Source organism: Acartia tonsa, chromosome 11, assembly GCF_053477335.1.
Source record: "Acartia tonsa isolate MP-2025a chromosome 11, ASM5347733v1, whole genome shotgun sequence".
Classification (NCBI taxonomy): domain Eukaryota; kingdom Metazoa; phylum Arthropoda; class Copepoda; order Calanoida; family Acartiidae; genus Acartia; species Acartia tonsa.
The window spans coordinates 38,533,363-38,545,507 of record NC_137270.1 but is presented as its reverse complement, the minus strand read 5'-3'; the positions used below and the strand labels follow the sequence as shown (position 1 = coordinate 38,545,507).

At 32.5% G+C, this 12,145-nt stretch overlaps 1 protein-coding gene across 2 annotated transcripts; it reads right to left on the bottom strand.

Moving 5' to 3' along the window:
* On the bottom strand, positions 1-11,619 carry LOC145332012 (paladin-like). 2 transcript variants are annotated; one of them, XM_080176916.1, is made up of 15 exons: positions 11,474-11,619; positions 10,913-10,961; positions 9,641-9,686; positions 9,232-9,304; positions 8,905-8,961; positions 7,254-7,311; positions 6,440-6,493; positions 5,890-5,985; positions 4,852-4,986; positions 4,151-4,230; positions 3,701-3,875; positions 2,083-2,332; positions 1,549-1,673; positions 976-1,138; positions 1-561 (listed from the first exon to the last, which is right to left on the bottom strand). In XM_080176916.1, the coding sequence occupies exons 1-15, from the start codon at positions 11,530-11,532 to the stop codon at positions 503-505; spliced, it is 1,479 nt and encodes a 492-aa protein (XP_080033042.1). In that variant the 5' UTR covers positions 11,533-11,619; the 3' UTR covers positions 1-502. The 2 variants fall into 2 exon arrangements, with proteins under 2 accessions (XP_080033042.1, XP_080033041.1); XM_080176915.1 differs by lacking the exons at positions 1-561; positions 976-1,138; positions 1,549-1,673 and adding an exon at positions 8,418-8,450 and having other exon boundaries at positions 2,045-2,332.
* Between the last annotated feature and the right edge of the window lie 526 nt (positions 11,620-12,145).

Here is a 12,145-nt window from a genome sequence, read left to right as displayed (position 1 = left end):
TATAAAAAATATACAAGAATCGTCTTTATTCAACAAAATCATTATATAATTAAAATAATAAGTGATAAATTATACACATTTCTAATAAAAATCATTTATTTAATCGAGAATCATTTCTCTTTTATAAAATGAATTAAAACCTCTGATAGAACAATAAATACATAAGAAATAAAATATTAAAATTCTAAATCTATATAATATATATTTCATATACAATTTTTTAAAAAGCTGTAGAATGATTAAAATGTTATTTTTTCATTTTTAAATTTTCAAAAAAGTAAAATTTTAAAACTAAAAGAATAATAAAACTTTACTTTTCTTTACTTCTGAATGGATGTTATTTATGTTATTTTTAGGCAAAAAAGTTTAAAATTAAAATTTTTCATAAAATTTAAACTATTGGAATTTTTTATTTGCCTCTGTTGATCTTAAAGTCAGGTAAATGAATGGATATGGATGGTTTAGGCAGAGGAAGTTAGGTAAATGAACGGATATGGATGGTTTAGGCAGAGGGCTCGTACCAGCTCACCTGGCCAATGACATCAAAGAAGTCGGGGGTACCTAAATTTAAAAATAAAATTTAATTCATTAGAATATTAGATTATATATAAAAATGAATATAATAAGCTTAATTATTCTCTTTTACTCTCTTTATTATCATTTTCTCTCTCATTCTTTTATCCTAGTGTTCTATCTACTTTTTACAATTTTTTCCGCTGTAAGTATACCTAAAAATTACCAAAATAAATAGGGAGGGAGGGGACATTTGACTGCAAATTAAACTGCAGTACCCAAAGGTTTTAAAACACGTTATCTTATTTGTTGGCACAAAAACATTATGCACTTATATGTTAAATTTTGATTCCAAAATATAATTTTAATATACAGATGGGGTAATTTTGTTTATCAATCTATTGTTTATTGTCTTATCTCTTAGAATCCCTGCAACAACAATCAGAGTTGGGGGAAACTTACCAGCAAGAGATCCACACTTCTTCTCAACATAGGCAGCCAGGTTGTCGGGGAGGATCTCAATCATGGTCTTGCTGGCAAGCTTGTGCATGGAGTTGTTCTTGTGGTGGCCGCGGGGCAGGTCACCGAACATGTCCCAGGACAGCTCGTAGATACGCTTGATGATCTAGAGATGATTAGGTATGTAAAATAAATGGATATAGTATAAACATGGATAAATTGACAGGGGAAAATTTGACGCTAATTCATTGACCTCATTTCTTGGTCAGATCGTTCATTCATTAGAAGGGATGGGGTATATTTAGGCTATTTTATGCCCTTACAACTCTTTCAAGCCTCTATATGTTAGGGATGAAACCACTAGTATATAGTGTACTAGCAGCTACGCCCCTAGAAGACGTGACACTTTTTATTGGTAGGGAGGAGATACCCTCCCCCAAAGTAGTTAAAACCTTCCCTGTACCTATAAGAAGCTTCACTGTATAGGACAACCATATCGGTTCAGCTGTTAGTGAGATCCTTCGCTACATACAAAGCTTACTACTTATATAATAGGATTGCTAAAAAGATGCCCACCTTGGACATATTCTCCTTGAAGTCGGGGGTTGAGAGCAGAGCCTTCAGTTCCTCTAGCTTCTCATCAGGGATCTTTCTCTCCCACTCAAGCTTGCCTCTGCCCTCCTCAATCATGGTTCTCAACTACAAAACACAAATACTTGAAAATCAACATTTTTGGGGTCATATGGTGCTTTCCCTCAAAATGACAAAGAAAACCTCTCCCCCAAATTTCAATTTATTTTTGAAATAAAGGGGAGGGGTGAGGAATCTCCCTGTCAAAATGGATTTATCATTACTTGGATCTTACACCAGATTATCATGTACTCTAATAAAGTGAACCCCTATTCACCTCCTTCACCCCATCCTATCATCTCTTACTGGATGAATGAACTGACAAATAAATGATGTCCATGTTATCAATCAAAATTGACGACAACTTTTCCCCTGTCATAATATCCACTATATTCTATTTCCATTCCTATAGATATTTTGTAACCTTGTTATGTTAAGCAGTAAATTTCTAAAATGTTTAAATTTTCAAGTATAATTCCTTGGAGTTGGCATCCATGAAAGCCTGGAAGGTCTGGGGGAATCCCTTGACTCCCACCTCACGCACATACATGGCGAACACGATCAGGTAGAAGTATCTCTCAATGTTGCTCATGATCTTCTCCTTGAGGTAGGCCTGCCAGTCGTCGCTGGACACATCAAAGGTCATCTTGGACTCGATGATGCACTCGCGAATGTTCTCAACACCGGTGCCGCGTGGGGGAGGGGCAGCAAGATCGATCAGCTTGTCAACCTTTGATACATAGATAATTAATAAAATAAATTATGTACTTAAGGATTATTAAAGATAGCAACATTCATAAAAGCAAAGTTTAATAAAATAAACAGTCAGACAATATATTCTAACATTTACTTGACGTTATTTCTAAGTCGAAGATAGAGAACATCCTATGTTGCAGAAAGTCTACGCTTATGACATTTTTCTAATCCTACTAGGATTTGTTACTTTAAAATCATAATTATGGAACAATTGCTGAAAATAAATAAACATGATGAAAGTAACCCTTACAGATCGGGCCCCAATTCCCACCTTAATAGATCGGGGGGAGATCATATTGACCCCCCCCCTCTATCTCGGCTTCTGTTACAGATAAAGACGTAAAAATTTTTTCATGTGTATATTTAGAGAAAATTACTTTTTCTAGTCATAGCGGTCAGGCCGCTCCTTATCCGATTTTTAGTGCCCAGCCGCTAAATTTTAAAACAGCTGTAGAGCGGCCAATTTGCAGCTAGGATGACCAAATTTTAGGACGAACTTTTATTTTTCATAACAAAAAAATTACTTTTTCTGATCCTCGCCGAAAAACGGTAAATAACGGAAACCGACATTTTCGGCGGTTACGGCGGTAAAACGGCGGTTGGCGGCGCCAATAATTATTTTATCTGTTTATTGTTGCTCAAGGATTTACCAAAAAAATGTATAGGTCTCTAGCTGTAATAGAAGCCACGATATTCATGATATATGTCTGTAGTAAAAGCCGGACAAAAAACGGTCATAAAGTCGGTCAGGGAGCGGTCAAACGGTCATAACACCACTTTTCTCATAAGGTCATTGATATCTCAGTATTCGCCAAAAAAATTTTAGGTTTCTACCTTATACTCTAAAGTCATAATGTAACAATTAGGATTTATTTAGAATTTTTTTTTTTTTTTGGTGCTACCCAACTGACTTTGACCGGATACCACGACCGACACAGACCAGATATCCTAATAAAATCAACTCTTGCCGACGTATAATTACTAAACCTTAAAAGTCATGAAGTCACAACTCTCTATCTTACCTACAAAAAAAATGACATTGAAAAAAACTAGAGGGGGGGTCAATATGATCCCCCCCCCCCCCCGATCTGTAAGGGTTAATAGAACAATTCTAACATTTATAAATTTGAAAGAGTATATAGAGTAAATAATAACTTTGCTATAAATAAAAAGATTTTTGATCTTGGAAAGAAAACGAAGTAGCGGGTTTCGTCGCAATTCCACAGTACCTCTAACCCTGCGGGACCAGTTTCTTAACCCTGCGGGGCAATCATTACTATTTACCTAAACTATCAAAAGCTAATGTAAAACACGACGAAACCTTCTACTTCGTTGTTTTTACCTGGGCCTTGGCAATCTTAGCCTGGGGGAATGCCTCGAGAAGCTCCTTGATGACATCGAACTCTCCCATCTGCATGGCGTTCCTGTCCTCCTGGACCTCAACATCAATGCCGGGGAGACCCAGCTTCTTCTTCTTCAAGGCGTCAAGGATGTCGTCGGGGACAATACCTCTCATTCTAGTCAAGGAATAATTATTTATTAGCAGATTTTCGCGGATGAAATGAAAAATTATGAGGTTAATTTCAAATTATTTTGTGGTGGGTCCTTTTTTCATGGGGCAATTTCTCTTGGGAGGGTAGTGTTATCATCCCTCAAAATAGTTATAACTTTTCATGGACATATGAGAAGCTACATTGTAATAGAGAACCATATCGATTGAGCCGTTAGCAATATCCTTCTGTACACACAGATAGACATCCTGTTTCTTTTATTTAAGGATAATTATTGTTACCTCTCCAACTCGACACCCAACTGCAGCTCCTTGATGATGGCAGCTGTGACAATAGCGGTGGTGGTTCTAGAGATACCAGCCTACAAAAAAATCAGCTTAAAAAGCAGCACAGAAAATCACATCATACCCATAGAATTACATGCGGACAGATTAATCAAAATATAGTAGCTTTGCAACTAAAATAAGGCAGCCAGTTACTAACCAAAGAAAATCTTGTTTAATTATGTGCATTATTTAATGGTCAAACGCCCTTCAGACAACCTTTGCCAGGGAAATGAGTTGCGCCCGTTAAGGGCAAAGGTATTCCACCTCCTCTAACTATTCGTGTTGCGCATTTGACATAGGAGCAATAGGAACCATTTTTAATGTCTTAATGACGCTGTGTTGGGCCGAGATTAGAACCTATCACCTTTCCGACAACTAGACAAAGAAACCTGAGTCAAGTTATACAGGGATGGAGGAGACATTGGGCTGTAGATTACACTAGTCCCCAAATTTTTATAATAACGTTTTCTTATTCGTTGGCTCAACATCTTTGGGGACTTTTATTGAATATTGATTGGTTGGTTCATAAAGTTGAGTGTTCAAACGTTTCAATCACTAATTGTTATCTACAGAAGAGGTAATTTTGTGTATCATCATTGGGTATGTACATCAATATCGGTCATTGTCTTATCTCTTTAGGTCCCTGAAAGTTATACCTGGCAGTTGAAGATGACGGGGGTGGAGGCGGAGGTGATCTTCAGCATGGACACAATCTGGTCAAAGTTGGCCTCTGCGGGGGCCTTCTCCTGGTTCATGGGGATCCTCAAGGCCTCCAGCTTGGGAACCTTTTCCTTTAATTTAAAAAATTGTGTAAATTATGTAGTTGTCTCTCTTACTTTCGCCTTCTTTTCCCCTTCTCTCTTTCCCTTTCTCTTTCTTTCTCTCTCTTCTTTCTCTCCTACACTCTTTTTTTCTCTCTCTCTATCTCTCTACCTCTCTCTTTCTTTCTCATGCACTTTCTCTCCCTTTCTCTCTATCTCTTTTTCTCTCTCTCTTTCTTTATTTATCTATCTATCGTTATCTCATTAGATGTAATTATTTTTTTAACAACCCTGCTGCTATTGGCCGTAATCATACTTATTTGTTGATTTATTTTGTTCAAAATGATAATTTATGAATAAATTAAATAAATGGAGGGGATGGTAATCTTTGAAGAACAAACTTTGTGTTTAAAACTGTGAGCATATCATAACTTTTTGCACCGTCTAATAATTTGCTGACATGTTGCAAAAAATAAATTGGCAAAGTTTTTCTTTGGAAAGTATTATGCACACAAATTTTCTGTTGAAAATGACATATTATACTGAAAACTTTTTTAATTGAAAAGGTTTTGAGGGGGGGAAATAGAAGTTAGAAGGTTCAAACATCTGTGTAATTCACATTGATTTAAACTTTTAAATTGAGAATTTTTAAGCAAATTATTTTTTTAATTCAAATTGAAATAAATGTATAACTTATTATGAAAAGTTTGGATCCAATGCAGCTCACAGTAAAATGATATGTGTAACGAATATTTAAAGAAAACTAAGAACTTTAAAGGAAGCTAGCGTTCAAACTGATAAACATACATTATAATTTACCCTCCTTAAACTTTGAAATCTTCATTTAGATTATCCCCTCAAACCTTAGAAAATCACTCATGTTACCCCACTCAACATAAAAATGCTTTGACGTTTCTTGTCAAAAAATCAAACCTTGAGTGCAGCATAGATCTCATTGATGGTCTGGATACCCTCCAACTTCTCAGAAAACTGGTCATTGGTGGCTCTCTCCTCTGGGTGCTCTCCGAACTAAGGTAATAATGGTTATCTGTCGCATCGTTTTATAAACAGCTTTCCGCGAATATCAAAATAAAAAATATTTGATTAAAAGTAACTTTACAAAGAGTCTCAATAAAAAACGCTGTTACATCATAAAAATTAGGGACTATCCATCTATTTTTTGGGGGTCTTCTTTCCCACTTCTCCTCTCATCTTCCTGTGTCTCATGGCTGCTTTTGAGACACTTTGTAAAGTTACGATTGAGACTCCGTAGGTTTTAATTATGCATCCTTCGTGTTTAATTTTTAGAAAAATGTACGAAATCAAAATATACTTTTCAAATCTGCCAATTTGAAGTGGTAAAAATTCAGAAGATCTTGGAGGTTTTCCCTTTTTATTGAAATCTTTAACTTCAAACAAGAAAATAATTCAGACTTTTATATACAAAGACAATTATAAATTTTTGACAAAAAAATAACTATACCTGGTCCTTGTAATATTTGAATTCATCTCCTCTCTTCTTCAACTCCTCGGCAAACTAAAAAAAAATACGAGGTAATTATTTTTTTTAAATTTCAAGAAATACATTATCTGTAAACTTGTTTAAACATTGACATACTGTTAGGATGGGCGAACTTTATAGAACGTTATTGACTTATTTGATTAAACAACATGTATTAGAAATTTAACTATCAAGTAAATGGTTTAATCTTCAAAATGACAAATGGACCAACGACCACACCCTCCCCTTTCCCAGTATCATTCTTCAAAAATTAGTTTCTAGCCACGGAAATGGCTGTAACCTAGAAGAGCCAAACCCTGCAGGGGTATACGGGTATACCTAAAGCTTGACCTTTCCTAATTTATAATCTTTGCGGTTAATTTTATAATCAAGAAATTTGCCCAAAATTTAACTAGTTCATAGCCAAATGTATTTCACAAAAAAACCTTATTCAGAAGTAACTAACCCTTATTAATCTAAATAATCTCTTAACAATATTATAAACTAGCAGCTACAGCCCTAGATGCCTTAATAGCACTTTAAATGTTTGTTTTTTATTTCAAATACATGATTTGAGAAATTATTATCTACGTTGCGTTCAAATCTCTAGGAAAATTTTTTTTTGTGATTTCTCTTGGGAGGGTGGTGGTTCCTTCCCCCCTAAAAGTTTTAAACTTTCCTGGAACTTTTGAGAAGCTTCTCTGTTAAGGAGAACTAAATCGGTTTAGCATCTAGTGAGATCCTTTAGTACAGACAAAAAGTCATCTTGTTACTTTATTATGAGGATAAAACAAACCTCGCCCTCAATCTTGGAGCACTCCTCTGGGCAGTTAATCTCAAGATGGAAGTTGATTCTAAAGTTTTAAAATAATTCATTAGTTCATTTAATTTAGATATTATAAAAATCACCAAAGCATCTACAATCTAATCTTTAAAATAAATATATTACAATTTTCCTTTCACATTTAGATTACCTAATAAATTACAACTATGCTGATGCAATTTACAAGTTTTCCTAGTGTAAACAGAAATTTAAAATACAAAGAAAAAAGTGCAATTTAAAACTGAAAAGTTTGAAGTATGTGTTTAAAACTAAAGTTCTAATTAAAGTAGTTATTTATTGTTGAATGTAGTCTTTTTCAATTGATTTGATTTTAAGAATAATTCACTTTTTCTGTACACATCACTCATGTTACAAATTATATATTTACATTATCACCACTATCCCACACACACACACACACCTCACCAAAATAGGAAAACATCAGATTTCTATCTTAATAAAACTTTGGCCCCAAAACCTCAGATATCAAAAACTTTTGGGACGTAAAGCATTCTATAAAATCTCATTACTCAACATAATCTGCAATTCAATCAAAAAGATGGACAAACATGCACACACAAAACTCACATTAAAAAATTTTATTCACATAAACTCACATTGTCAAAAAATCTATTTTAAAATGAGATAATTAATCAATTATGTAAATTTAAGAATTATGTCTATGTAAACTCCAATTTCTAAATTGATTCATCTATCTTGATATTTACAGAACCTAAGCAAGATTGTTAGTTTAAATACTAAGTTTATAGTTTATAAAAAAAACCTAATTCTTGCTACTGTTCTACAATGTTTTGTGTCAAAGCAGTGTCTAAAGTCATAAAAATAGGTATATCCACATGTAAAAAAAAAAATTTAACATAAATGAAAGTTTCAAAGGTAAAGATATTTGTCAATCGGCTTATTAACCAAGTATGGATCTACTATATTTATCAAAAAATTGTATTCTGAAAATTAACATTTCATTAAAGTATTTAAATGTGTCATTGTGTGAAAATGCCTTTTTATTAGAAAAGAAGTTTTAGTAACTTAGGCATTTTTACATTTTGATATTTTCTATAAACTATTTAAAGATTTATGCAAAACTATTTAAACCCCTTAAATTGCTAGTTTACTTACGGGTTACAGTTAAGACCAATATCAGCAGCAGGACTAAAACACACACAAGAAAGAAAAATGAGGGGCAACAAAATTTAGGTTAGGGGACAAAATATTTATAAAAAGTATATAAATATGCATTAAAAATGAATTATTGGCATTAATGTTACAGCAAGCATTTGTTTTGATATAAATTTAAAGTAAACTAAAAAGAATAAAAAGTTTTCAAAAAAAGAATTAACGTTTAAAATCTAGAATTTGTATCATGTTACAAAATTTCCTTGGTTGATATGGTTAAAAATTATGCTATATGAAAATATTAATTGATGACTTTGATGATAAAGGATGTAACCAAAATCTAATAAAAAATATTAAACTTTTTAAAGGATGAAATAATCAAAAGCTTTAAAAGTTAGACATGCATCTTAAAAACATTCGGATATTCAAAAATAATTTTTAAACAACCAAATGTTTTCTTAAATGCAAAATTAATAATTTTTCAACTCACTTCTTGGGGTCTCTGGCGGTGAAAGGCTTGTTGTTCACATAGACAACAGGTTCTTGTCTGTAAAAAAAATAATAAGTTGAAATTTTTTTATTTATTGAGTTTATATGTTTCCTGGAGGGTTAAGCTTATTCAGGACTCAAATTAAACTTCTGATAATATATAAGGGGGTTGTAAGTGGTGTATGATAGATTTACTAATCAATGTAAATAATTTTACTAATAAAGAAATATAGAAGATTTTGCTCAATATAAATTGGTTAAAATTCCGCCCATCTCTTTGATATTTTCAAAGTGATTACAAAGGAAGTATAATAATAAAACGTTGTACCTGAGATTGACCCAGAAAACGTTCTTCTCATCACAGTACTTCTTCAGGACAGGCTCAAGGCACTTCTCGAAGCCTAAAAGGATATTTTTACTAAATTTCTAAAATTATAGCTTCGAAAACGATTAATATTCGGTTCTTAGCCTCGCTGAAAAATCATGTATAGTATAGTATTTCGAATAATAAAAATCAAAAGATTAATACCAGTTTTGTTAGTCGGGCCATCGGGTCTAACAAAACTGGTTTTGATCTATTAATTTTTCATTTTAATATCCGCGGAAAGCTGTCTCTAAAACGATGCGATTAATAACTTAAAGTATTCTGAGAGAAGATGTAAATTGGAAAAAAATAATAAATATTTGTGAACAAGAATGTTAATTTACCAAAGGTGTAGAAAACTAAATCCTCTTACCCTCAATGGTGGTCTGGCCTGTACCAAACAGAGGGAAACCAGGCAGCTAAAAAAATATAGACAATATGATTACAAATAATCAGGGAGGGAGGGGACATTGGACTGGTTATTACACTAGTCCCCAAAGTTTTATATTAACGTTTTCTTAATCGTTGTCTTAACAACTTTAAGGACTTTTATTGAATTTTTAGTGGTTGATTAATTGAATTGATTGAATATACGTTTTAACTACTAATCATAATTTACAAAAGATGTATTTTTGTGTATCATCATTGGTGATGTACATCAATTTATCGGCCATTGTCTTATCCCTTTAGAAGCCTGCAATTAATGCAAAATATCGGCACTGGACTTCCCACTACCTGTCCAGTGTCCATTTTTGGTGTTAAATTCTTAATGCATTTGCACATAGTCTAGTAGTCAAGTAAAAAGGCAATGAAATAAGGCAACTATATAGGATATGCTCAAAATACATTTACATTGAACAATAACATACAGGATCAAAAATAAATTTTTCCCTAAACTTTTACACAAAATTAAAGAATTCATTATTTTTATATAGATGGTAAGCTTTTAAAATTATAATAATAAATTATAATAATTATAATATTATATTGCCTACTAGCAGCTGCACCCATAACATCTAGGGGATCTGTATTCAAAGGGGACAGAAAAATAGCATAAAACCACATCAATACATAAAACATCAAAGAACCAACTCCTTTAAATAGAGAACTCCATTAGTTCCGTAATTATTGAAATCTTAAGCTTCAAATAAACAAAACTTACCTAATTTATCTAAATTGGATAGCTTAGACATATTAGGCCTTAAAATAATACAAATTTGCTAAAGCACCCTGTAGATATATATATAAAGTATCTGGGCATTATTTTAAGAGAAAGTTTAAGTGCTTTCCTTTGACTCTAACCTAGGCTAGTTTTGACCTTTAGGTAAAAATTCCAAGCATACTTCCTAACATCAGTAATTGGAATCTTAACATTAATAAAAAATACTTCTGCCCTTATTGTATTTCAAAATTTTTAGTATCTTATAAAAACAAATGGCTATTTAATAATCGCTTTTAGATGATTTAAGAATCGAATTTCGAATTCATTTATAACATGTTAATTTTTACTTTTTTTGACAAGCATTTTTTTATGATACAACTATCCTATTCATCTTAGTTTTGGAATAATGATTTCTAGGACAACAAGGTCCAATATTGTATCTCAAAAATTAAATCCTAAAAAATGTTTAAACAAAAAACTTACCCTTCTGAAGTTAGGGGCGCCATCGGTTCTGGGGGCACCTTCTGCCAATCTAGAAATTAAAGTAACTTTAGATTTTAGGTTTTGGATTATTTTTTCTAATTTTAGAAATTACAAAATTTCGCACTAATTTTAAACTATAGAAATATTGAATTACTGGCGTTTTTCAACATATGTGCAAAAAATGTATTTGGGATGTCTATTTTAGGTTAGGTTAGGTATAGTTAAGATATCAAAGTCATCCCTGTTAGGGATAGGACCCCGTTGGGATAGGGCGCCGCAGGAATAGAGCAGGAGCTAGAAGAAAAAAGGTCTATGCTCACATAACCAAAGTTTACTTAGGATTGATAACGGAAGACTAAAAGTTATAGAATAACTTCAAAATTATACTAAAAAATCATTTATAACATTATATTACAAACAATTTTCCACGAATATTAAAATTAAAATCATTAAATTATTTCTAGTTTTATAAGACGGGCCCCAACAAAACTTAATATTTTTTTTCTTCATTTTAATATCCGCGAAAAGCTGTCTATAATTCATTGCAATATGTTTATCTACCTGTCAATGCCCTCAAAGGCATCGGTCATAGCCTGGAGTTCTGCTGCGGGGGGCGCCATTGTCACCTGAACATATTTTATCAGCGTTATTGACACAAAAGGTATTGTTTAATTTTATTTCTTATTAGCATCTGCGCCTCTAGCATCTAGGACCTAGGTGCTATGTTTTCTAAGAGTTTAAAAAGTAGTAGAAAAAAGCCTTAGACGACCATAAATTAAATTTATTTAATTAAAATAGCCTAAAACCATCCAGAGGAAGCTTTTCTAAATAAAATAGATAACTCAAAGAGGTCAGTTTTAAATAAGATTCTAAAGACTAGAATAAAACTTCCTTCTAGAGGATTATAATCTATATTACAACAAATATTCTAAGCAAAATCTGTTTAAAGCAAGTAAAAATCAATGTTTAAAAAGTCTAGAATGATTTTTAAAGTGCATAATTTTCAAATCAGCATATTTTGAAATTTTTCAAATTATTTTCCTAAATTCCTACTATGCATTTTTGTCCTTTGAATTATCATACATTCAAATCCTTTCATAAAAAGCAGTAAGTTTTTATTTAAGTCTGTCTGTTAAGGTCTCACAATTGTATAGAAGCTTCCAATATGTTACAGGATGGTTTTAAGCTACTTTTTAGCTCTTCTAAATCCCTCAATACTGGGGGCACAACAAA

What these genes read in the sequence shown, in the direction of transcription:
- LOC145332012 (XM_080176916.1), bottom strand. Translation starts at nt 11,532, where the DNA reads ATGGCGCCCCCCGCAGCAGAACTCCAGGCTATGACCGATGCCTTTGAG. An exon ending in GCTCCAAGATTGAGGGCGAG is followed by an intron (nt 6,494 to 7,253) that starts GTTTGTTTTATC and finishes ATTTTTTTTTAG; the next exon opens with TTTGCCGAGGAGTTGAAGAA. An exon ending in GAAGTGTGGATCTCTTGCTG is followed by an intron (nt 562 to 975) that starts GTAAGTTTCCCC and finishes TTTTAAATTTAG; the next exon opens with GTACCCCCGACTTCTTTGAT.